At 38.8% G+C, this 26,696-nt stretch overlaps 1 protein-coding gene across 3 annotated transcripts in view; it reads right to left on the reverse strand.

Moving 5' to 3' along the window:
- The window catches only part of DMD (dystrophin), a gene marked incomplete at both ends in the record, with an annotated part of 1,846,964 nt that overhangs the window by 554,446 nt on the left and 1,265,822 nt on the right, over positions 1-26,696 (reverse strand). For all 3 annotated transcript variants that reach the window (XM_084636024.1, XM_084636023.1, XM_084636025.1), the window contains one exon: positions 3,532-3,767. In XM_084636024.1, the coding sequence (XP_084492150.1) occupies positions 3,532-3,767 (236 nt within the window). The remainder of the gene's footprint in view (positions 1-3,531; positions 3,768-26,696) is intronic.

Below are 26,696 nucleotides of genomic sequence, written 5' to 3' on the forward strand. Positions count from 1 at the left end.
TAAATGTGGCAGGGTTAGTGTCTATGATCTTGTGACACAAAGAGAGTGAAATGAACCTGAGCAAAATGCCCCTAGAGATTTAGTCTCAATAACATTATGTGCTGTTGTGGAGGACAGGACAGCTTAAGATCACTTCTTTTTACTTGGACAATTTGGAAACTACCCCTATTACATGTACTGCCAGATTTATGGAGGATTTTCTTTTTGGTTCTTTAAAATATTATTTAACTTCTATATTTATTAAAGAAAATTTCTTCTTTCTTTTAAAAGGAAAGATGCAGAAATAAAACAGACTTGTTTCATCTTTCTAGAGCAAGGTATGAAAAAGGCCAACATTTTCAAAAGTTTTGTGTGTGTCTATTTTTGGATGCCTAATTTGAGACACCTTTATGAGACCCAATTTTTACAGGGTGATACTCAGCACTTAAGACATCTTGGGTTGGATCCCCAAAAATTGCAGCACCATAAATCAGTTCACCCACACAGAGCCGGATTTTGAGGTTTATAGGCTTTGAGTTGGCACAACAATCCATGCTCACAGATCACAATGTGCTTCACCCCCTGTGAGGTAAGTACTCTCATCCCTGTTTTATAGGTAAAGAAACTGAGGCATACAGAAATTAAGTGGACAACATGTTCAGTAGTGGATACTAATTTTGGGTGTTCAATTTGAATCACCTTTGACCTGATTTTCAGTGTAGCGGAGCATCCACAGCTCATATTTACTTCAACTGGTGTTGTGGGTGCACAGCACCTCCTGAAGCAGGGGCCTTATTCGTATCAACTTGGGAACCACAAAATTGGGACGTCTAAAATTAGTTGTCAGTCCTGAAACTATTAGGCTAAATTACATGGCTAAATTCACATAACAATTCAGTGATACAGTCAGGAACAGAATCAGGTTTGATGACTTTCTGTCCCAGGCTGAAGGACAATATATCTGCTCTCATGGTCATCACAGGACTGAGAGTTAGGAGACATGGATTCTCAGGTGGAATTTACAGTACCGCAGCCTTGGGCAATTACTAATGAAAAATAGGCTGTGTAGTTTGGTTGACAGATAGATAGATACAACTGCATTATACTGGATAAATAGACGTTTAGGTAGGCTCAATCAGAGATATAGACTGGCTATTTTAAAACATGTAGATGTAGAATTTTGTTCAAAATTATGGTGCCCTAGAGAAATGGTGGATATCATTAGATGTCATTTTTGTTAGTAAAGGAGATCACTATGAGTGAAGATTTCAGACTCCTAGAGAAGTCTAGAGTAGATGAAGGAGTAGATAAGGAAAGACAGAAGCGTACAATGTAGGCAAAATGAGCATGTTCTTTGGAAGACTTAAGTCCACATGAAGATATTCTCTAAGAAATAAGAAAAGCTATTGTTTAACTACACTTTACGATGCTAAAATCTGGTAGATTAACACAGAGCAAGGAAAAGTATTATGGCTCTTGACCATTTATGTTTCAAAATTCTTCTGGAGTTTAGCTGGAGAAATAATTATATATCTATGAAATTAGAAGCCAGACAGTTTATGCTGGTTAAAAGAATAGAAAGAATCTCAACTGCCAGCCAAAACAGTCCTGCCCTGTAAATTTTTCAATAAAAGGGAAAAAAGTGCGGTACCGTGCAGATCATAAAGAATAATGGAGCTAAAATGAAAGAAATAGGTAATGTTCTCTGGAAGCCCTAGACTGCCAAATATAAAGTAATACCAGGATGTATTTTTGATATTTTCATCTACTGATCTATATTTTAGTGTACATAGAAAAAAGTGGCAACTTTCATTTTTTATGGGCTAATAGCTCTTAATAAGGTAAATATTTTGATAGCAGGCTAATTCTGAAAATGCGATTTATGAAACTTAATAAATTTTGAAGGTTTCACAACAGATCATTGTTGTAAAGGTATATATTTGACCTGATAAATTATAGACTGTATTGTAAAAATTCAACTTTATTTGTAGACTATTATTAACCTGACAGATTATAACAGCTCCTTAGGATCTATTTTAGATTATTATACCAATCTGCTAATAGTATATGGGACAATATGCATACTTAGCTGGGTTTTTCCTCTCAAATTACAGGTATGTAAATTTAAGGATTTATTATTTTGGCTATTACTATTTAAATATCAAAATGATCAGATCATTTTAAATGAAGTATTTGACAACATGTACCTTTTCGATCTAAGGTTTTAAAAAAGTACAAAAATCTTAATCATCTAACATGTCTGTTGTTTGGGCTTCATGTCACTTAGAAATGACCAAAATAATATGTTTTGAAACTGTTTAAAATTATTTTTATCTAGTTTCCGTAGTATACTATCTTAAACCTAATACAATTATGACATTCTTAAGAGATGGTACAGATTTACTCTGAAAATATTGACCGGCCCTATAATCACTGGTAGAGATGAATACCAAAACCTTTTGCTACTTCAGGAAGGAAATACAACATAAAAGTATCTGGGGCGAAAACAACCTATGTCAAATAATCACAAGTTGTGAAAAGTTAAATACACAAAAAAGAAACAGGAAAGGACATAGCTGGTTATGTATTTAAATAAATCCTTCTCTTGTTGAATTGTTTAAGAGAAAGATCATACAAAATTTCTCCATTCTATCTATTTTCTTTTTTTCTTTAAATAAGAAAAAACAATTTAACTTGTCTCCTCTGCGATAATCAGGCTTCATTTTTGGAGAATGAAGCAGAGGAATATTTTATCATACAAAGCCATAAATTCAGTTTACAAGAGCTCAAATGAATGGAAGTTTAGCACTTAAAGTTTTGCACAGGCAAGCTGAATCTTTTATATTGAACACTGTTAAATCTGGAAGGCAGGTAATTACTTTCAGGCTATATAATAACAAATTACTTTTATTGCCACAGAGTTGCTGAAGTTTTGCTTTTTTGTCTATGCACATGTATTTCCATATTTTTGTGTGTTTTCAAAGATGACTAATACTTACGCAATTTGCTGACAAAACACTTGCATTAATAAGCTATTATTTTGTATAAAGGGACTGAGGAGCTTTTCATAACAAGATGACAGCAGGATACAAACCTCTCAGAAAGTTCTTACAGAAACACTCAAACATGAAAAAGGTACAGAACAGTTTATTTTTTTCTCTGTTTACATCGTGGATCTTTCTATATATTTCCTTCCTTGTTTTGTGTTCCATATCTGACTCCCTAGCCTGTGACCCATAATGATGGGTGCATTACAAATAAGATAGACAGATCTGATTTCACTGCTATGGCACACACATGTTCATAAAAGGGAACATTCTGATACTCTGTTAAATGCAGTTTTCATTATGAAAAAAACTATTCTGTTCCTTTTTCAGTTACTTTAAAATTCAAATCCTAGAAGTCAATTTAAAACAGATTAACTGTGGAAGTTGTATGCTACTCACCTTAATCTAAATGTTTCCTCTTATGTTCCCTGCTGAAATGATTACCCTTTTAATAGCTGTTACAGGGTTTCAACTGCAAAAATCAATGTCTAAATGTTTCTCATACCTTTTGTTTGATGATCATGTCGTTGATGTCATCAAGATCACCCACTGTCACTATCCGGGATTTTATCACTTGATCCAGTAAAGAAAGCCAGTCAGTGAGTTCTGCCCAGGCCTTATTAAACTCAGCCAGAGCTGGCACCTCCAGAAGCAAGGAAGATGGCATTTCTACTTTGGAGATGGTGGTTTCCTTGGTTACCACGGTTTGTGTAACCACAGTAACAGTTTGACCAGAAGTTTCTGAAAATTTAAAAAAAAAAATGTTGACATTATTGGATAAAGGGACCATGATAAATTGCTCATTTCAGTAACATAGTTCACTCACTGAAAACGTAATTATTTCAATGAATGTATCATTTGTAATATTTTGCCCACTTGAAACGTGAAAATGCAAATAAAACCAATCACATGAATTTATATACAGTATACCAAGCATCTCTTCACATATACCCAGCCTCTCCTCTCAGCCCCCATACCCAATTTACCTGTAACAGCTCACCCCATCCCAGCTGCGACAAAGGCAGTGTCAGGAATACCCCTGTGTAATCACAACCCCCAAACGCATTGTCACTGAAGTACTCTGCTCCCTTGCTCCCTGAAAGCCTGGGCTGCACATCACGCCCTGCTTAGTTTGGATAAAAAACACCTGTTGTTCCAGTAGCGACCAAACCTTTGTGACCTACACCCTACCCCTCAAATCTTGAGTTACCAGTGAAACTGGGGTTGTCTCTCCCTCAATTTATCATCGTGTTGGCTGTTTTTGCTACAACAGTAAGAACAGTCTGTACTCTGTGAAGGTCATGATGGGAGTGACACTTACAGATGTGAGACTCACGGAAAATAGACTACTCAAGATGACCCAAATCAGAGATTGGTTGGTTGAGCCATCTTAGTTTTTTGTGAGGTTAGAGTCTCAGCAAAGACAGGGGGAAGCTGCATTTTAACAACCTTTTTGAATGGGTTGCTCTTATTTCCTGGGCATAATGGTGGGTGGGAGTAGGAATGAATGGGGACTACCCTCCAATATTCCAGGCAAGGATAAGAACGTCATTGGTGGTTACCTCACTGGAAAATTTCTATTGAAACATTATGGGGAGGGGATATATTGTGTGCGCATGTAAAATGGGATTTAAAAAACTTCCTCTCTCACACCCTTTGTCTGATTGTTTAGACTATAAACTTTTCTGGGCACAGACTGTTTCTTAAAGTGTATATGTTCATCACCTAAAACAACTGGACTCTGATCTCACTTGCAGCATTATACATGTTCCCACATTATATTAGCTGTGATTAGCAAAAATGTTTATAGGAGAGGAATCTGCTGGCAAGGGAATTCCACCTATGGGTCTCTCCATTTTAGAATTCTTTCCTTGCTGCTCATCTAAAATTATTTGATTCTGATGACTGAATCTGCATAGTTCATCAATATGTGCAGATTACTGAAGAGATTCAGGGGTTCTCAATAGGGGCGTTTATTTTATTTATTTGGGGCATTAGTGTGTTGCAGGGGCTAGGTTAGTTTTGTTGGTGTGGATGATGTTTTGGGGCACAGAAAGGCCTTTGGTTGCTTGTTTGAACTTGATTGTATTTCTGATCTCTTGTTAGGATGCCTACCTCCTGGAACAGGCATTATTGTTTAGTCCATATAGGGAAATCAAAATATAACTGGTTTCAGAGTAGCAGCCATGTTCGTCTATATCCACAAAAAGAACAGGAGTACTTGTTTGCAGCGTAAGCTCTAATAAATTTGTTAGTCTCTAAGGCGCCACAAGTACTCCTGTTCTTTTTGCAAAATATAACTGACCTTCATATTTGTTTACAAAGAAAATAATAAGTAATTGTATAAGCAAACATCTAGGACTTGCATCCCCACTGCCTGACAACATGCATTCTCATTTACCACTGTGCAAAGTATGTGTAAAATGGTAAAAAATCAGAATGGAAGCATTTTAGACACACATCACACAGGTGAAAATAAATGACAACATAAGGTGCCAGGTACTTATAGTCTTTATTTTGCTGCATGATTTAATAATATAATGTATCTTATCTTCACTGGGTGGGACAACTCACGTGAGTAAATATTTATTTACACAGGGTCAGGTCCTAAACACACAGACTGGTTTAATGGAACTAGCAACAACTGACAAGTGCAGGAATTTCATATATAACTCCTTTAAAAGATGACAACAAAGAAGTACTCAATCTCTGACTTGAGTCACATCCATGCTTAGATGGAGGGGATTCTTGGAGCGAAGGAACAGGTTTTAGGGCAGTAGTGTTCATATCAGGAATGGTTCACTGGATTCTCATTGTAAGACAGGTAAACATAAATGGCCCTCAATGGAAAGCTATGAAAGCATAATTACTCATGGTAACTCATGCCTAAGAGTACTGCATTGTTAGTGCACCATTTTAAACACTAAGCATCTGCCCCTTAGTTGTGCTTTTATCATTCAAAAATTAGATCTGCTAACTGGCTGCACAGAGAATTTCTGTGTGTGTGTGCATGCAGTTAATCACAGAAAGGCAATTTATGCTTTAAGTTGCTATTACACGTACAGTTTGGCAAAGCAAAAGACAGCCACAAAACCTATTAGCACGACTGCCGATTTGAAAACTACACTTGCAAAAGTATTTTTAAAGGTGAATACCTCATATTTTTAAAGGTGAATACCTCATATTATTATAATGAGTGTGTTCCCAAAAGGCTCACTCAGATGTATTAAAATACATTTATAGATTACTGTTCTATTGTGTTAAAATGTAACTCCATCATAAGAAGAAAAAGGATAAAATAGTACAGGAGGTTGATGTATTAGGACTTGACATTTTAAAAAACCCAGAAGATCTGAATAACTCCTTTGCAATGTAGCTGCAGAGCCACTACCTGATTCAGTAGCCTAAATGGCACAACGTCAGAGCCATGAGAGCTAGAATTAAGCCTTGGGTGGTGCCACCTGCAGTTTCTTGCATTCCAGATGCAAAATACAGTTATTGGGCACTGGATTTAAGTCTTTAAAAAGGAGAAAGATGAATTTTGTTTTTTGTGGACAGGCTAGTTCTTGCGCAGAGAAAGGCTGTCTGTGATGTATGTTGCCTTCAGAAAGCAAAGAGGCATTATTGCCCCACTTAGGTAAGACCAAGATGTTGCTTTTGTTTGTTTTATTGTAGTTTAAACTTGGTCCATTTGGAAGATGGGCCACTGAGACAGTTTCCACATCTATGTTTATTCCTTCCAGAAGAGCTACAGTCTGGACTAAAAAAATTCAATCGATAGCTTGAAGTTCATGCTTAAATTGCCAGTTAATTCGAGTATAATGATCAGTTATGTAAAAAACACTGTAAAATTTACTTCTTAGGGCTGTTTTGAATAGATTGGCCTACTATGTTTGGAATAGTGAAAACACATTACTCAATATAGTGGCAATTAATGACTCCGAAAGCCTGGACAATTTACAACTATCTATATTGTAAATTACTCTACACTAACTGAAACATTGAAAAGTGTGTTTTGATATAAATATTTTTAAATTAACATTTTATAAGTTCAGGAAAAACGGAATGTTTCATCTGTATGATTAAATAATGTAATATCTACTATCTGAATAGTTAGAAATGTGCTAATATTTCATAATTATTTCCTATTCTAAATAGAGGGAAATGGAGCTGCTGGATGTTGCGCGGGCTGAGGGATGTATTAGCCACCGCTTCCAGCAGCTCCCATTGGCCTGGAGCAGCAAACCGCGGCCACTGGGAGCTGCAATCGGCCGAACCTGTGGATGCGGCAGGTAAACAAACCAGCCCAGCCCGCCAGGGGCTTTCCCTGCACAAGTGGCAGAACAAGTCTGGCAACCACTTCTCTAAAGCATTGTCCAAATCATAAAGAATAGCACTAAAATGATTTGCATAGAAATGGATTTTTTACCTTAAAAAAAATCTACTGAAGCAACAGATGCATAAGTGCACATTATGATGAATGTATTATGAGAATGGAATAATCATTATACTCCTCACAATTGCTATCAATTTCCTTCTGCTCATGCAGCACACACCTGTGGCTTATTGGCAATGCCGTGGGTTGCACTTTTTAAATGTTTACAGTCTATTTAGAGGTCTGTTGTGTTCCTTTTTCTTTTTTATTTGGAAGGGAAGGGGAAAGGGAGAACAAGTTTTCTGTGTACATCTCTTTTAGTCACAGATTTTATCTAATTGCCGGAAAGAGAAAAAAATACATAGGAAATTATACTGTAATGAATCAATACATAAAAGCAACAGATACTTCAGTTTTCTATTTTTTTTTGTATTTATAACACTGTATTTTGTTTTGTATCTGTAACGCTGTCCTTGAGAGACATCTATACATGCTCTGTTTTTCTGCCTTCTTTTTTTTGAGCTGGATATTACATATCTGTCTGTAGCCCGCAGATAACAACATAGTGAAAAAATGACTTCACAAAACTGTGTGTAGTCTCTCTGCTGGACAAGATTTTTTCATTCCACACATCAGTCAAAATTTGCTGCAGCAATCCCAACCTATCTTATTTCATCCGACCCTCACTTTAACCACTTAATGCTGGAGGTCACATTGATTTGGACTGGGTCTCATAACAAGGTATTCCACACCGATGCCAAGGAGAGGACAACAGAAAAACAAAGTTTGCTTGGGTGGGGGGAGGGTGGGTTGTATTTATCATCAGGGAAGTTGGGCATGCAAAGTATGTACTGATGTTGGTTTGTAGTCTTCGTGAAAATATGGTCATTATTGGTTTTCAAGGATATCAATCATTATATCTATATAAGCCGTACTTGAATTTGCAGCTTAGAATGTAAAGGTGCCCATTACTAATCCCTCAACCATCAAGTTCCCATTTTTATTTCTTTTCTGTCCCCGCTACACTCTCTCTCTCTTGCTCTATCTCAAGTTTGTCTGCAAGGTAGGGGTTTCTAGCCTCTTTAGGACTCCACTTTTTACCTCACACTGCACTCACTATTAAAGTTTAACATGTTTACTGAACAGATAGCATTGCAGATTTTTTTTTAAAAAATCCATTTTTTAACCTCTTATTCCTCTGATTAAATATGCAAATACTACACTGAGTAAGGTACACCAAATGTAATAGCTTATTCTCAAATAAATAACAAATGTTAGAGTAGCAGCAGCTAATGGGAATTTGCCCTCTGGTCCATTTTGAGAATCTTTAGATCCTGTACATGCAAATGTTTATATACATGTTGTATATAAAATAATTAATTAATAACTAATTAAAATTCATATAACAATTCATTTTTCAATATGTTAATATTTTATATTGTTATATTAATTATCTCTAATAAAATGTATAAACATCTTTATAATGAAAACAACTTAAAAAAAGTTCGGTATTCAGAAATGTAGGCCTTGATCCTGCAAATTGGTCCACACAAGTAGAGGCCCATTGAAGTCAAACTATGTTTCCCAACACCTATTTAGTGATAAGACTACAACTGTATCCTTCTTATGAAAACTTTCAGAGACTCCTTTACTGTCCAACATACACATACATAACACACTATTTGCTCCGGCTACTTAGCGTTGCTTCAGTGCAGTTGAAACTAACCAGATAAACTAGATTTCCAATGGCTTTGTGGAATAGGTCTAAAATCTGTATCAAATACAGAGTTTCAAAAGAACTGTTATGCTCATTTATTTTAACACACACATATATGTATTCTTTACTCTCCGATATTTGAAGACAACTTTTTAGTTAATACCATTAATTGAAATGTAGTCTGTATCATCTGAGTTGGTCAGTTTTCAAAGCAGAATGAATACTACAGTTCTTTCGGTCAATATCCAAATGCATCAACCACATCAGCAAACAGAAAAGCCTGCTCTATGAACCTTTCTAATGGCTAATGGTCCTATGTTAATGGTTGATTCATTCTCTTTATGTTTGCCCATTCAAGTGGGAAATTTTTTAGGTATGAGCTCTAACCATGACAACAGCCATATTGCCCTGGGAATCCAATCTCTGTATATGGCTGAGTCCAATGGAAACTCTCACCACTGTGTAAACAAAAGTTCCCTCATCCTCCCAGCTCGAACTGGCTCAGCTCCTGGTTCAGGATGTGAAACTGATGCTGGATTGCCTGCCCTTAATGCTGGCTTTAATAACAACATTGCCCCCTCTTATGGATACTCTGGGCACTGGTAACAGTGCTCCTGCACATATATAGAAACAGATGATTACAATTCCATTATTTCTCTTCATTCCCTTTCTCTAGGCTTAAAACACATATAAACAGTCAGCTTACACATGCTTTTGCCTACCAGAGGGGGATGTGATGAGTTCCCCCTGTGGTGCCACCTGGAACTGGGGTACCACTTAGCCCCCCCACCGACCAACCTGGACTCCCTTTACGCTGTACCACTGTGAACAGCCTACCAAGCCCTCCCCCAGGATTCAGCACACATACAGGTAGGCGAACACCCAGCTGCACAACATACAGATGGCTGTGATCAGCTCTGCATGGGCAGGCTACAGCTAAGGAACTGCCCAAGCTGCTCAAGTGCACACACCGCCATCTGGAGCGTAACCCCATGATTATACCATCTTGTGCTGCACAGAGAACTGTACAGCGTAAGCTCATGAAATTTGCCCCTTCCCTCAATGTGGAGAAGGATATGCAACAGCTTTCTGCCCCAAGTTATGACTCTCACACTCCCTGGTTTTAGACAAAGCAAAAGATAGATTTTAAGTGATTATAAGGGATAGCAAACAGATCAAAGCAGATTACCTGGCAAACAAACAAAACACACATATTAAGCTTAATATACTAAAGAGAATGGATATGAGTAGCAAATTCTCACCCTAAATGATGATTCAAGCAGGCTGCAAAAATTCTTAAGGGGACAGTTGCACTTGCTTACAGCTTAAAAGCCCCAGGTATTCTTTTCACAGGCTAAAAATCCCCTTTAGCCTGGGTCTAACACTTCCCCCCAGTTCAGTTCTTGTTCCTCAGGTGTTTTCAAGAGCCTCTTTGGGGCGAGGAGACAGTAAAGAACCATGATGATGTCACTCCCCTGCCTTAAATAGCTTTTGCATATGGCAGGAACTCTTTGTCTCAAAGCTTAGTTCCCACGCCAGTCAGAGGAAAAACACCAGTATTCTAAGATGGAGTCCAGTACCAGGTGACCTGGTTACATGTCCCTGTAATGCCACAGCAGCCATGAGTCAGAGGTTTTTGTAGTGTCCCCAGGAAGGCCCCCTGGTGAGAGAGAAAGTTTTTCTATTGTTTTCTCTAATGGTCCTTTCTAGCCAGCCATCTAGACTGAGTGCATTCTGCCTAGTGGGTGTTCCCCAGCTGTAAACATATTTGCAATGCAGAAATATAGCCACTATTCCTAACTTCAGATACAAAAATAATACCTGCATACAAACAGGATAATCATAGTCAGTAAACCATAAGCTTTTCAATGATATCTTACATGACTTATCTTACATATAATACATCATAGTTAAGCTGCCTGTTTATATGTGATTTAAGCCCAGAGAAAGGGAATGAAAAGAAATAATGGAATTGTAATCATCTGTTTCTATACATGTGCAGGAGCACTGTTATCAGTGCCCAGAATATCCATAAGAGGGGGCAATAGTTGTTATTAAAGCCAGCATTAAGGGCAGGCAATCATATCACAATAACATCTCTATGAAGACTATGGGCAGTGTCACAGGGTATTTAACTGCCGTGCAGATAGACTGCAAAAGCCATTCAGAACTTCAGTTGGCTGGCTATGCCTATGTTTGAGAAGCACAATGAGGCTGACTAGAGTTTTCTAGAGTGCTACATCACCAATCTCAGTATTGCCACAGTGCTGCTGTGATTTACTGCATTCAAATTAGTGTTGAAAAGGGACTTTTAGGCTGCTACCTCTGTTGACTCAAGCAGTTAGCCGATATTCAGGGTCTTGTGGGTTATTTCTGGAGGAGAAAGAGGAGAATCTGATGATAGACTCAAGTATTTCTTAAATGTAATTCTATTATTTACAAAGAAAGTACACAAAGCCCTGTTTCCCTGAACACATTAGGAATCAAATAGCAGGAGACACAGTTTCTTTGCTCACTGTTTCAAGCCTCTTTTTCAGGGAGCACTGTGTCCAATAAGCTCTCCCAATTGGCTTTATCTCAGGGCCATATTACTTGTGCTTCTCTTGCAGTCTGCTTCTGGCTGCTACTGCCCTCAGACACACAGACCTCTACCAAATAAATCCCAGCCCCCTGCATTTGCAATCAGCCCCCAGCAGAACCCCCCTGACCTACACAGCTCAGCTTCTCTCCAGTCTTGCTTGGTCTTTGTTTGGATGGAGGTTCCTATTGATTCAGCTATCTCATGCCGAAAGCTCTCTTAACTGATTCTTACATTTCTACTGAATGATGGGCATCAACTATGTCCTCCAACTTCAGTGAGGTTTCACTCAGCTTCTATCACTACGTATACTAAAACCGAGTTGCACAGACTTCACATGTCACTTGATAGTACATTGGGATGGTCTTTCTGTGTAGATTCCAGAGGCCTGGAATAAGAATATAAGCACTAGTATTTGTCTCAATTACTGGTGAGATGCCTGACCTGGAGTAATAGAGCCATTTCTTTTGGATCCAAGAGTCCGAAAATCCAAATGAATTGTAAAGGGTGGATTTCTCATAGATGAAAAGGCAAGTACTGGATTAAAGGGATTGATTTACTAGCGCTAAGACTATGATTTTGTCATGGAAGTCGCAGAAGTTACGGAATTTGTGACTTCCAGAGACCTCCATGACTTCAGCCTCCAGCAGCTGGAAGCTGCAAGGTCCACCTGCCCTGCCCCGCGGTGGCTAGGAAATGGAGGGTACCCCCAACGCTCCCCAAGCCACTGCAGGTGCTGGGGTTACCCTGAAGCGCTGGGCCACTGGGGGCGGGGGGGTGGGAGGGGGGCGGCTGCAGCTCCCAGCTCCAGCCACAAGCAGTGCGGGACCTCAGAACTCCGAGCCCCCGTGAGCAGTAGGGGCCCCCAGAGCTCTGAGCCAGGCTCCCTGAGGGTGGTGAGGGAACACGGCCACTCCCCATATTGTCATGGATGTTTTTAATAAAAGTCACGGACAAGTCATGGGCTTCTGTGAATTTTTCTTTATTGCCCAGGACCTGTCCGTGACTTTTACTAAAAATATCTGTAACAAAATCTTAGCCTTAATTATAGCTATGGAGACCAGTGACCTATTCTTCTATCACAGTATAAGCCGAGATTTACTGGTTACTTCTGAGATATTTCTGAGTTACTTCTGAGATACTGCATGTCAGCACCAAACTTTTTTGAACTCCTAGATTAACAACTTCATTCCAGTTTTATTTCCAAAATTACAACCTGGGGTAATTTAGTGATATCCAAATTGTTTAAATTTCTTCAGGTGTTGTCATGTAAACCAGGTATAATTCCAGTCCTAATGATCTACAGAAGATATCTAATATGTCCCTACTGAAATGTTAATGTCCCATTAAAAGTTAATCTTTTATGGTATAAGAGATTCCTGCAAACAGAAGATTGTATAGTATTTGTCTTTTGAAATTATTTATTACATGCAAAAATAAGAAAGTGAATATCAAATATCTATTGTTTTATATGAAATGTAATTACATTAATCTTTTCATGTTGTAAAGAAAATTGTCAAAAAAATTGTAAAAAAAAACCCCAAACAAACAAAGAAAAAAAAACCCAACCATACTATGAAAACTACAAGGGAGTACAGCAGCAAATGGGGCTAACAGGGTCTTATTATGAGTTGTTCTGGTTGGTGAAATGCCTGTTAGAGAGTTTCTTGGGGTTACTTAAATATCTGTAGTGCTTAGGAGACTCCTCTGAGTGATGGCATAACACCACTTGTCTGTGCTAGCTGATTTTAAAATAAAATCTAAAAATATCTTGTAAACTACCAGGAAAAAAAAGTACAAGTGGTTTGACTAAGATATAAAAATGAACTTGACACGTTTACCTAATGTACTGTGCTAGCAAGAGGAGGATCTGTTTTGAACTCAGCTGTCTGGGTTCTGGGCCAACAAACATGGAAGTAACTGCAGAAATGACATGCTCGGCTTTGTAAAAAAGGTGGTGCTGAATGCAGAAGACATGCAATAGTTTCTGACTTCTGTTTCAGGAAACAACACTACTATTAGCTCCTGAGGGAGTACTTTCTAGACAGAGATACAACTGGATCCTCTGAGACTGACCAATTGCAACATGGATCAGAGATCGGGGAGGAAAATGAGTCATTCATAACTCTGACTAACTCTAAACAACAGGGCTTTTAAATGTTATTTATTTATTTATTTTTATGATAACAGTGCTAAACTTGACTTTTATGTTGTGCCAGCTGTTAAAAGTGATTTTCTTAAATGACAACTGATCCTTGTAGAATTGGCTAAGCTCTCTTCTAATGCACATGCTTCTGTTGCTCTGGACTCTGGCTTAGTTTCTCAGCGTTTTGCATCAAGAAGCTGAAATGCTCCAGATGATGAAACGTTGTCCAGTGTGACATCCTTATTAAAAAGCTTCAAGGTAGGTTATGACAAAGTTCTTGCTGTTCACAAAGATATAATTTCTTTTATTTTGACTGAAGTGTTAAACCTTTGAGATTACCAGTTTAGAATGATGTCTTTTAGAAACCAATCACACGGTGTTTTCCACATGGCATTTATGTCCCACAAGTACTGAAACAACATTAGAACAACACAGCACCTTCCTTGTATTTTTCTCTCTCAATACACATACTTGCACAAACACATTCACTACCGAAGTATAGATAAGTGATTAAAATTAATAAGGAAAAATTACATTAAGTGTTTGATAGTATGTAACAACAGATCTGGTTATTTTATCTAGAGTGAGAGTGAAAGATTATATGGCTCAAAGGAGATTTTTCCCCCAAGACAATTAGTTTTTTAGGAGCCAAATTAACTTATACAAATACAAAAGCAATCAAGTCAATGAGACTCATAGCTCTAGAGCAGCAAATCCTGATGAAGAGAAAATAAAACACATTATTTTAACATTATTTGAAGACTACAACAACAGCTCATTCCTGTTACATGCTCAAACCAAAAACTAGAAAGACCATTAAAGCTTCCAGCATGAGAAACACACAATAGAAAACTTATTTGTATCAATGTGAGTCCTCCTCATTGCTATTCCACTACATCATAGAGAAAGGAAAGACTTAAAGTACACAGTTAAGAAAAATAAAACACAGAAATAATATATCACTTTGCTTAGGTTAAAAAAGAACGAGAATATGAAAGAGAGAGAGAGAATAAATATCTTTTCTAAGAGAACTCTAAACCATTAGAGTAGTTATAAAGGCTCCAATTCTCACCTTATACCAGGGATTTGAAATACAGCGAAAGCATGCCAAGAAAATACATGTGTATTTTGTGCTTCTTGAAAGATTGAATCTCAGGAGTCAAATTACTGTGGAAGTTCCATAATCTGGAATTCAAGGCCAGATTCTATGTGTATATCACACAGAAATAGGACAGAACAGAAATAGGAATGGTGGCATGGAGGTCTTTTGCAGGGGTGTACTAGCTTTCTTTTAAATTCTCTTCTATATCAATTTAATGCTTCTGAAAAGTGCCAGATTGAGAGCTCTGTTAAGTGAATGCATTTATTTATCCCCTGAATAGGTGTATCACAGACACGAAGAGTAGTAGTATCCCCAACCCATATCATCCTACAAGCCTCAAACTTTTTTCTGAAAAGACCTCTTCAAGGGCTGAGAGGTTAATTCAATATCAGTGTCCAACAAGGTTGCCAATTAGCACCAAATGTTGTCTTTTTAAATCCTAAACCCATTCCATGAATGAGACTGCAATCAAGGGGGTGTTCTTAATGTTCACATACGAAATGGGTTAATGATCTAAAGGCTTTAAATACCTAGGAAAGCTGGAATATCAGTCCAAAATCCTTTAGAATTCCAAAGAATCAAAGAAGGAGAATCATGTCAGGGAGTCAGCCAGAGGGAAGCAATGGCATAGAGCCAGCAAGAGGAGAGAGCAGAGAGACTGCAAAGCTCTCAGGGAGGGAGGGAGACTCAGCCCCCACTGACAGAACAGAGATGGGACAGGGCCTCCATCTTCACTGAGGGAGGAGAAAAGGACTGGATAGCAGAGTTTACAATGGAGGGAAGTGAGAAAAGAGAGAGACATCTTCAGTTATTGACTCATGTGACACTTAAGCAGGGCTTTACATTTTCAAACTGTTCAGTGTTTTCAGGGGGTTAAAGTAATCTGTTTGTCTGGTGACATTTTAAGATTTAGGCCCATTCGCTATTTTAAAATAAACAAGAAAAACATTTAAAATGTTTAAGCATTCATTTAATACTTTTTCTCAAGATTAAACAATTGCATGATTATAAATGTCTAATGAGCTTTTATTGCTCTGAACTATATTTTAGTGTAATGAGCCATTTGATATTTGAACAAAATGCCAAATGTCTGATGGTTCTTTACAATGAAATATTCAGTAAAATGACAGTTGCTAGAATGAATATAGGACTATGAAATGAATATTCCATGAAAGACAATTGTTTGGGGCCTGAGTGGGCAATCCTTACCATGTTGGTGAGCACTTAGTCACACAGGTTGTCCCACTGACTTCAGCAGGACAATCTGTAGGATGAAGGGATCTTACTGTGTGGCTGCACAGTTGAGTCCATAATACAGAACTTACATGTGGAACTTTTTTTATTGTTTACTAATTTTCGAGAATTCATGGGGGTGGCCTGGAAGCTTTGGATTCTTTGGTCGGTCTGTACTATTTTTTGTTTGTTTGTTTTTTAGTTAGAAATATGGGCAGAGACTGAGAATTGAGGGGAACAGTGGAGATGCTGGGCGAAATGAGATTTAGATCTAAACTGCAATGTGCAGTAGGCTGGAGAGCAGGATCAAAAGTACAGATGCAAATGCGAAACTACCATATACCAGAACCAGAAACTACCATATACCAGAACATATACAGAGGTTTAAAAGGAAGTACTGTAGGAAAAGTAGGAAGTTTAGGAGAAGATGATTACAAAGAAAACAAGCTAGATTACTAGTTGCTGTGGGGTGGGATGGGGGGAAACAATACTAAAAGCTAAGTATCCAATATGATGTTGCTATTATTGGTCAGTATGAAGGTCACCATAACTTTAGACTGCTACTGTGAATTTCAAAGTGCCAGCTAGCTTTCCCAGGCACAGCTGGCTTTTTCAGAGGGTAGAACAGGAGGAAATTTCTACTTTGCCTGTTCTTGCTGCCCCTGGCTTTTCAAATGCAGCAGCACCACTGAACTGTTTATTGGACACACATTTCCCAACATAAAAAAAAACATCATGGTCACAAACTTAATCAGAGAGCTGTTAAGACAGTTCTTTCTCTCAATATAAATAAATGCCCTGGTTGCCCCTCCTCCCAACCCCGACAATGGCTTTCAATGAGGGGGGGGGCAGGGGGAGAACATAGCTCCTTGAAAGAACATGATTCAAGAATTATTCTATCCAATCCTTAGAATCACTTCAGTGAAGTAAATTATGTAAATATCACATTTCTGAAAAGCAGTCTACATAGTTTTATGCCCATGATAGCTAAAGCATCCCTAAGGTGAAAGTAACAAACTGCTAAGTACAGCAAGGATCATTAAAATATATGTATCAGCGAATGCTGAGCCACTGGTCTTGACAGTAGCCTCTGCCAATTTTCTTGCTCAGGCCTGGGACACCCACAGTGGGTAAATGGAGTATAATACCCTATTTGATAAGAATAAATGCAGTAGAGAAGGGACTCCTAAAGCAAGTTTCTGAGTATACAAGTTGAGTCAGAACTTTAAAGCCATAATCTGGGTTTCAATCACTCAAGATCAGTATGACTCAAAAGGAGATAAACGAGCTTAATTATGTGAAATGTACTTGTGCTAAAAAGGAACTGAGGAAATCTTTTAAAGACAATACGGGGAAATAATCCAGGAATAGGCACTGCAGAAGTTCAATTGCCTGCTCTATATGTGTTGGCCAAGATCATTAAATCTGAACCCAGCTAGACCATGCCTACAATATGGACAGGTGGCAAAGAAATTGATTGAAGAGTATATTATATATCTGCAATCTGGGGTATCATTAATAAAGCTCACTCAGCTTGGACAACTTATCGTTCCATTCAAAACCTTGCTGAAAGATAAACTACTTGCAAGTTCAGTCTCCTAGTAGTAATATACTGTTACTGTTACTTTCCTCAGGCCACGTTCAAGATGATTGATGGGCCCACTAAAAATTGAAAAGTGAACGTGGCTAGGGAATGGCTTGTTGCAGTTCAATGTAAGAATTAACTAGACAATTATGCTAATAAGTAAAAGAATCTTTTGAATGGTTTGGACACTTTCTAAATTCTACTGCTCTGCATCATTGATTAAATTATCACCAACAATCTTTAATTGACCCCACTACATATTTTTAAGAGGTGGATGAAGAGATGTGAAATTCAGTATCACCTGATGATTTTTGAAAATTAAAAATACAAGATGTTGAGATAATAATAGAAGACAATGCTTACTGAAATATCCACAATTGAAAAAGTGCAATAACAGAGATGATTTGTATTAGCAAAATCTTAAAAGCCTTCCTTTGCTATTCATATCCATTCTTGTTTATACAAGCCATACAGATCAAATATGATACTTTGTATCAGGTATGCTTTATTCATTGGCTCGTAAAGATTGTCAATGATAAGTAATTACACAGCTACATCTATTTTTTCTACTCCTATAAACGCAATTATTTTTAGAAAATGCTAGTGCTATTAACATAAAAATAGGTTAAAATGTTGCCACACTGGTGTACTGTAAATACATTTATAGTGGCAATAATGAAAAAAACAGAATTGCTGTGGGGGAATTGTTTTTGTGAACAATGTTTTGTTTTTAAAGCATGACGCGCAGCTCCAGGAAATTTACAACTGAAGGAAACAATTCCTGTCTGGCTCGCCATTTGCCCTAGAGGCTCTATCATCATCATGAGTCTGCATGTGCTTATGATTTGGAGTATAAATAGTGAGGGGGGAGAGAGCAGAAAACTGTGCCAGCAGGAAATTCAAACAGCCCAGAGTGAAACAAACAAACAAAAAAGTTAATGGTCACCAATCTGATCGGCTATTGCTCTGAATGTGATTTGGGTTTTCTTTTGGTTCGTTTAGTTTTAGTTTTAGGATTTCCCTCTGGCTGGTTTCTTTCATTGTATGAGACTACACTGGAGTGCATGAGAGAGGTCACATAAGAGGAGGAATACAAACAAATAATGTGTACAAAAATGAGACATAAAATCATAACATAATCTGATTGTTATATATTTGTATCAACTGAAGCATTGTGCTATTCATACATGACATTTTGAGGGCTTACTTATTTGGAAATTTTGGACATATATTTTTTATAAAGCATTTTAACTCCCAACTAACTATCTGGATATTACTTGTTTGTGGTCTACGTGCTTGGTGTCAATATTATGAGCCAAGAATTTCTTGATAAAGAAGGTAGCTATGTTTCTGACAAGAAACACAGTTCATCATCAGTTTGCATGTATCAACAGTCCTATTTCATTTTTATTTTTAGTGGCCTGTCCACTGTTTGGCAGGGGCTCTGCCCCCACCCCCCACTTTCCCTGAGCGGCCCCCCCCACCTTTTCCAGGCCGGCAGCTGGGGCCTGGCTGGGGAGCCCGGGCAGTTGTGTGGCGCCGCACCATGGGCTCTTCACCTGATTGGGGGGAGGGTCAAGAGCAGCTCCTGGCCTACATCCCCACACCACGGACCCCTGCCCAGGGTAAAAGCCGTGTGGGGAGACATGCTGAGGACCCTCCACCTGCTCGGGGCGGGGCACAGGCCGGGAGCTGCTCTTGACCCCCTCACCCTGGGCAGGTGGAGGGTCCGCAGCTCCCAGACCGTTCCAGCTTCTGGCTCGGCTGGGGTAGAGCCAAGGGCAGAAGAGAAGGGACAGGAATGGGGGGCCCTCACCCTTAGACCCCCCCCCTTTTGGGTAGGCTCTGCCACCCTTGCTTCTGGTGATGAATTACCTGGTCTGTCTGCAGCGCATGAGGTTAATTTTTAATTGAGGATAATATTTTAATTCTTTTGGACAGGAGATGTTAGCTACTCCCATCCTCTGAGGGGTTTGCTGAACCATCATAAGAGGTCACTTATAGTAAAGCTGAGGACCTGCTAGAGGTAACCTGAAGAATACTAGTTCTAGAAATAGATTACTGACAAATATTACTTATTCTGTTGTAGCCTTGTGACCCTAACAACATCCTCGTGCAAGAAGGCTAGAGGCTCACTGGTACCTGATAATGAGTTTCAGCGAGGCAGACCAGTTCAGCATACCTCAACTCACTGTCATAACCCGTATGTAAAAAGATATCAATAGAAATTTAACACCATACTGATCATTAGTATTACTGTGTACATAAGTGGACAAATTCAAAATTACAAACCTATTAGAAATTATGGGCTCAAGTTACCCCAACCTAGACAAAAGAAATGTGGTTCTGCCACCTTGAAGGTATTTCAAAGGTAAATTAAGAGAAAATGGGAATGCTATTTACATGGATGGTAAACAAGACCATCAAGCCAACAAAAGGAGGAGATAACCACTCAGCATCACAGCAGTGGGAGGAGATTGCAGGAAACAAATCAATTTTTATTTTAACAAACACCAGCAGGGAAAGAAACCAGCATGAAACTTTCTTCACTAGGAGATTTCATGTCACCTTCCTTACAGCTTGAATGAACATTACTTTGGGGGTGTAATCATCAGAAGAATCTATTTCAAAGGTTGACCGGACTATAAAAGAGAGATGCAAAGAATCCCAAGGAGTCTTTCACCTAAGACGACAAAGGAACTGGCACTTTGGACTTTGTGGGAGATCCTAACCAGAGGGGTGGTCAGCCATCTTGCTGGAAGTTAGGTAAGGAAACTATCTTGAACAAAGACTATAGATTGTTTTGTTAAATCTCTAGAAAGCATTTTACACTTTTATTTGCTTGTAATCATTTATAACCCTATCCTTTATACTCACTGAAAATCCTATCTCATTTTTAATCAAACCAACTGCATGCTGTATTGGATTTAAAGTGACTATTAACACCAGTTAATGTGGCAAGCAGGTGGGTATTGTATCTTTACAGGAAAAAAATGAACCTTAATATCTCTCTGAATGATCCAGGAGAAGGCTGGACATTGCAGAACACATGGTGTTGGGAAAATTCAGGATTGGAGGGTGTTGGGGTCATCTTGACAGGTGTAACCAGAGCTGGTGTATATCAGCATGTGACTGGGGTGTAACAAGTAACTGCTGCTGGAATCAGTGTTGCTGAGTCAGAGCTGCTTAACACACAGACATTCAGTGTATGGAGGGAGGGATAGCTCAGTGGTTTGAGCATTGGCCTGTTAAACCCAGGCTTGTGAGTTCAATTCTTGAGGGGGCCATTTAGAGATCTGGGGCAAAAAAAATTGGGGATTGGTCCTGCTTTGCGCAGGGGGTTGGACTAGATGATCTCCTGAGGTCCCTTCCAACCCTGATATTTTATGATTCTATGCTGACTGGATCATCCAGAGAAGGGAACTACAGCAGCACAGTATTTTAAGGCACTCTGGGTTACAGGGTAAGTGATGACACATCCTCTCACTGATCTGAACTGCACCCTAGAACATGACAAGACTAAAACATAACTTAAGTGGGGCTATGAAAGTTTCTTTTTTCTAGTGCGTGCGTTTGTATGTGCATGCAAGTGTGTGTGTGTGTGTGTGTGTGTGTGTGTGTGAGAGAGAGAGAGAGAGAAAGAGGCTTCTAGATAACCATTTCTTGATTCTTCAATTAGGCATTCCATTGTCTCTCAAACCTCTGAAGTATTTGTTGGTGAGAGTCTGAGAAATGTGAGAGTTTTAAGCGTCAAACTATTTTCTGCAGGAATTTTTGTGCATGTCAATTTTTTTTATAAGTGCATAAGTATTAAAAAGTTTTTCATGTAAGCAATTGCTGTAGAGTAATGTTATAATGAATGGAAGTAAGTTGTCCATGTGGTTGTGAATGGGGAGCAGAAGCGTTCCATCAGAGAATGGCTGTATTAACATATCAGGCCCCTATGGGTTAGTTGCAGTAACATCTTTCATAGATGATGCCAGACCTCTTTGTCAATAGAAGTCAAAAAATTCAACATCCCAGTATGTTGCTTTCAAATGGATGTCAATCTGCATGGCAATAATTTCCATTTCTAATGCACCACTGTCCAAATGTAACTGTTCATTCCTTTTGGCTGTCAGTTCACTGATGTTATCCATCATGATAGGGGACAATAAAAGAAACATTGCCAATGGCTTCAATTTCTCAAAGATCTGCAAACTTTCTGGCAAATTCATAATGTAGATTTTTTTTAAATCATCCACACACGCGCATAAAACTCTTTATAGTCTTCATCATGTCCAAGTGTACTCTCATCAAACATCTCCACAAATGTTTCCATGAACAGGAAGTGCTGTAATGCTGTCTTTTCTATTAGAGCTACCAACAAACTCAATTTCTCTTTGAATTCATTGCACCCGGGTGTATAATAACCTCTCTTTTCCCCTGCAGCTGTTGAGTGAGTTCACTGAGCTTTTTAGTAAGGTTAGTCACAGGAATAATCTAATGCACCTTTTCAGTAAGCTCATATTTATTTTTTTGATCCCAATAATATTTGGATCATGTTGAAGACTGAAAAACCTTTGGAAATCTCAACAGATCTTTTTGATATACTCAAAAGCCCAGTAGGATTGTTGGATGTTGCATAAAAAGTCATCTGCAGAGGTTTGATCAAAGCAGCTTTGAAATAAACAGTGTTGAAGGCGTCAGGATTCAATTAAGTTAACAGCATTTACTACTACTCCCGTAACAGGTGTCAAGTCCATTACTTTTCATTGTAGAAATAATTAATGAAAAATGTTGAGGTAATTAAGAAAAGGTTGAAGGTTCTGCTGTTCCATAAGCCAGTTTCAGCAACATTGCTTTCTTGCTGACAATGTGTTTCTTTGACTGACTGTAAATATCTTCCCCTCTTGCTTTCTTCATCAGTGACAATGTTATCAAAATATTTTTCTTCATGACACTTTTGCCAACCATTCATTTTCACATACTCTTCAAAAAATGATACATAACATGTTCTGTTTTCAAAAGTCCAGCTAAAATATTCATGATTACAGTTGGTTTACTTTAATCTTATACAAGAAGTTTTCCTCAGGTATCTGCTTTCTTCCCCATCTCAAAATGGTGAAGATCTATTGTAGGAAATTCAATCAATTAGCTCCTTTTGTCCACTTACTACCTGCTCTCCTCTTGACCACTCATTGACTGAAGGGAGGAATAATATGTTCAGATATTACAGTGATGGGCAGCAGTATAAAACCCTAGAATAGATATCATAGGAAAGTTTACTGACTGAGTAGCAGCCTTGTCTTCTGCAGTCTGAGAAATGAAGATTTTTTTGTATTTTTCCTCCTCACCATTAGAAGCCGGGCAGTGACTGAGATCTTAAGATCTTCATCCAGGATGGTTTGAATCATGCTCCCTCCTCTTCTGTTAGCAGGCTGCATTAGCGCAGAGCAAGTCACTCTCTGCATCACCTCCTGTTGCCACAGAAACACCAGGAGGCACTGCAAAGAGAGACCTACCCTGTAAGGCTTTCAGCCGTGGTGGGTGGGCCAATAAGGAGTAAAACAGAACACCCTTGGGATGAATGAGAATAAACTAAAAAGAAAAGCCAACCAGCAACAGCAGAGGGAAGTAAAAAGCAATGAGTGCAAAATGCTCTCTAAAACTTACTATGGTTTTTGTTTTCTACTAAACAACTAAAAATATTTTAATGAAAATGTAGTTTTCAACAGACGTAATTTTTTCACAACAGAAGAGAAAGGACATAACTTCTATTTCCATTATCATTCTCTCTGAAATCACAGTAACTTAAGATAGGCTACCGTAACAGTGAGGAAAGAGAGAAATAATGCACCTGTCTTTAAAGTAGGAGAGGTTGGGGGTGGGAATCTTTAAGATTCTGTAAGCAAGGTCTGAATGAATGCTCCCCTGACAGCTATCTGGGAGGGAGAGAGACTTTGGGTGTGTTTATGTAAATACAGGTTGCTCCTAGTCTGCTTAGATATTCAGCAGATAAAGTGATTACTCTGACACCACTATTTCCAAATGCAGGGGTAGTGAAATGCTGTTACCAAAATGTTGTAATTATGTTGTAATACAGGGAAGCAAGACTGTGCTTAACCTGTCCCAAATGAGGGGGGTCACCTTCAGTTGAAAGGACCTCGTTAAGCCAGGGACTTGAATGCCAGATCCCTGTGAAAGTAAGAGGAGGGGGGACAGATGTCCCAGCTAGGAGGTGTGTTGACTCTCCCTAGGAGTCCCCAGACTGGTTTCACCTGTTCCTCCCCACTGTTCAAAGAAAGAGCTAAATAGGCTTCATTTGGAGCATCTTTTGTTATTTTAAATGCTCAATCAGAGGTGGAATCACTTGAGATGGGGCAGTGTTTCTGCCCAGCCTGCAAAGAGCTGAAAATCACTAAGAGACTGATGTGCAGAGGTCACAGCAGAAAGGCAGGTGCCAGCAGAAGGTGACTGATGGTCAGCTGGTGAATGAGTGGCTGATGAGGTGGTGAGCAGAGCAAGTGGCCAGCAGTGGAGAGGCGCAATGAGCGGCCAGCAGGGTGGCTGGTGGAGAGGGGAGGCAGATGAGAGCCCGAGCAGTGGTTCAAGTAAGGTGCCTCCTTACCTCCTCCCACGGTGGGAGATGAACTCTGCAGAGGCACCTTTGAACACTGTGTCTGCACTGACCAAGTACAGCAACTGTGCATTAGGCGCAGAGAAGAGGCAGGCACTATAGGGACTTTTGGGTTGCTGGACTTAAGAACCTGAGGGGAAAAGGACACTGCCCAACTTACTTGGGGGTGGGTCTTTTGCTCATGGTTTATGTTTATGAACCCTGTTTACGGTGTTTTCCAAAATTAACGCCGATTACTTGCCTCCTCTTATTAAAGAGTTTCTTTTCTACACGCAGATTCTGTGCTTGTGAATGGGGAAGTATTGCCTCTCAGTGGTGCCCAGCCATGGTGTGTAATTTTCCCAGGTTACTGGGTGGGGGCTCGAACTGGTTCTGTGTTGTATCCATGGAAAGGAACCTTTAGATATTGAACCCAGCCCAATTGCTGGTTACTGGTGGCTCCACCTGGCAGAAGGGTTACAACTCTTTAACTCTGGCTCCCATCCAAAGTCTATTAGTGAGCAGTATTAATTACATCTTTGAAGAAATGTGCTTCTGATGGTTTGGGACTCTAGGAGAAAGCCCTGGTCTCTGAGGATGTAATAACACATACCTGGAGTCAGAGTCCATGACCCTACCCATCTTCTAGAATTACAAAATGTTGTCATTGTCACATTTCCTGGAAATGGCTTGATTTACATCAAGAAGAAAAGTAGCTCAAATCCTATAATAGGTTTTCAATTTAACTTTCTGAATTTTAGATGAAAACATAAACACAGCCTTTCTGGACTGGAAGTTTCTCCACATGAATCAGGTATATCATTTCAACTTGCTTTTTGGACCAGGAGTAAGCAAGTCTGAAATTATGCATAAATGCAAATGGGGTTTCATTGATATTCTGATCAAGTCTGTATAACACCATTGCTTGAGTTTCAAGAGGATTATCAAAATGAGCCTTGCACATCCTCTTGCTCTCCCCAACCTGAAAGAGAAATTAAATACAAGAAAAAAAAGCTGCAAAGCCAATTGTATTGAGAACAAAAAAAGAGAAATGAGTCCAGACATAGATTAGGTAAATACTGACTGTCCTGTGAAAGAGTGCTGCTACCACTGCTCTCACTTGTTTCATCTACCCTGATGCTTTTGTTCAAAACCTCCTGCTAACAGGTCAAAGAAAAAAAAGAAGAAGAGGAGGAGCTATGGATCCAACACTATATTAACTGCAAATCGGTGAGGTAGCTTACTTTTTATAATTCATTTTAAATATATTACAATAAAAGCTCTGTCAAGTAACTTTTAAGGGTTTGACGTAAGCAACTAGATTCTGAAAAATCAAGTAAAAGCCAACACTCCATTTGTCAACAACATTGTCATATCTGTGTATTACAGAAAATGTATTATCAATATACTGAGACTCCTGCTACAGACTGGCTTAAATATAATGTGGAAGCCGCCTTTTTGTTGATTTAAATCAAACTTTTGTTATTGAAACATATGTGCGGATGTAATGTTTATTCTCTTAGATTATACAGAAATAAATCCATGCATTAAAGCATTCTATAGAATCAGAGACCAAGCTGGAAATTCTGAGAATCACAGAGATTTACGTCCATAAACTTCCTTATTATGTTTTTATTCGTGCAGTTTGAGGGCATAGTGTCAGCTTTTTATCCAGGTTCTTTTCATTACTTCTCCCTGTTGGTGTTGCAGCACATGCTGCGAATGATCTCCAAAGATTCCTCGAGCTCTATGCGGAGAGTAAATTGAATCTGAAAGCTTTATTGGACAAGTTTGTCTTTCAGCTTGTGTCTGACGTCAGCTGTACTGAAAAATAAAACTTCTAATGAAGCTGGGTCTTGACCTTGAAAAAATCTCCCATCAAATGGTAACAGATTCAGTTTTGTGCCATACCACTATTAGTTAGACGTGGCACATGCAATGAAAAGGGAAAAAAAAGACTTCTTAAAGGAAAAGGAAACCATCAGATGGAATAATCAGATAGCTTCTTCTCTTTGGGCTGTGATTTGCTCAGATATCACAAATTAAGCAGCATCAGACTTTGCCATTATTTGGAATGGGAGATCTCCAAGGAAAAGAAGATGCTGCAGAAAGTGGTGCTGGTGATTCTATATGTAGAATTCTTTTTCTTGCAAATTTACCAATGCCCTAAATACTGTTCAGAAGAAATGTACTGTTAGAGGTGATTTTTGTCTTGTGAACAAGATGTAAAACTAAGGTCCTGAGAACTTGTCATATTAGATGGACCCAGTAGCCATTATAACTTCCTATCCTCACCTGCTGAAATCTTGTACAGTATAGCTACGCAATATTAAATA

The sequence above is a fragment of the Lepidochelys olivacea genome (assembly GCF_965140295.1).
Source record: "Lepidochelys olivacea isolate rLepOli2 genome assembly, chromosome: 1".
In the NCBI taxonomy this organism is placed as follows: domain Eukaryota; kingdom Metazoa; phylum Chordata; order Testudines; family Cheloniidae; genus Lepidochelys; species Lepidochelys olivacea.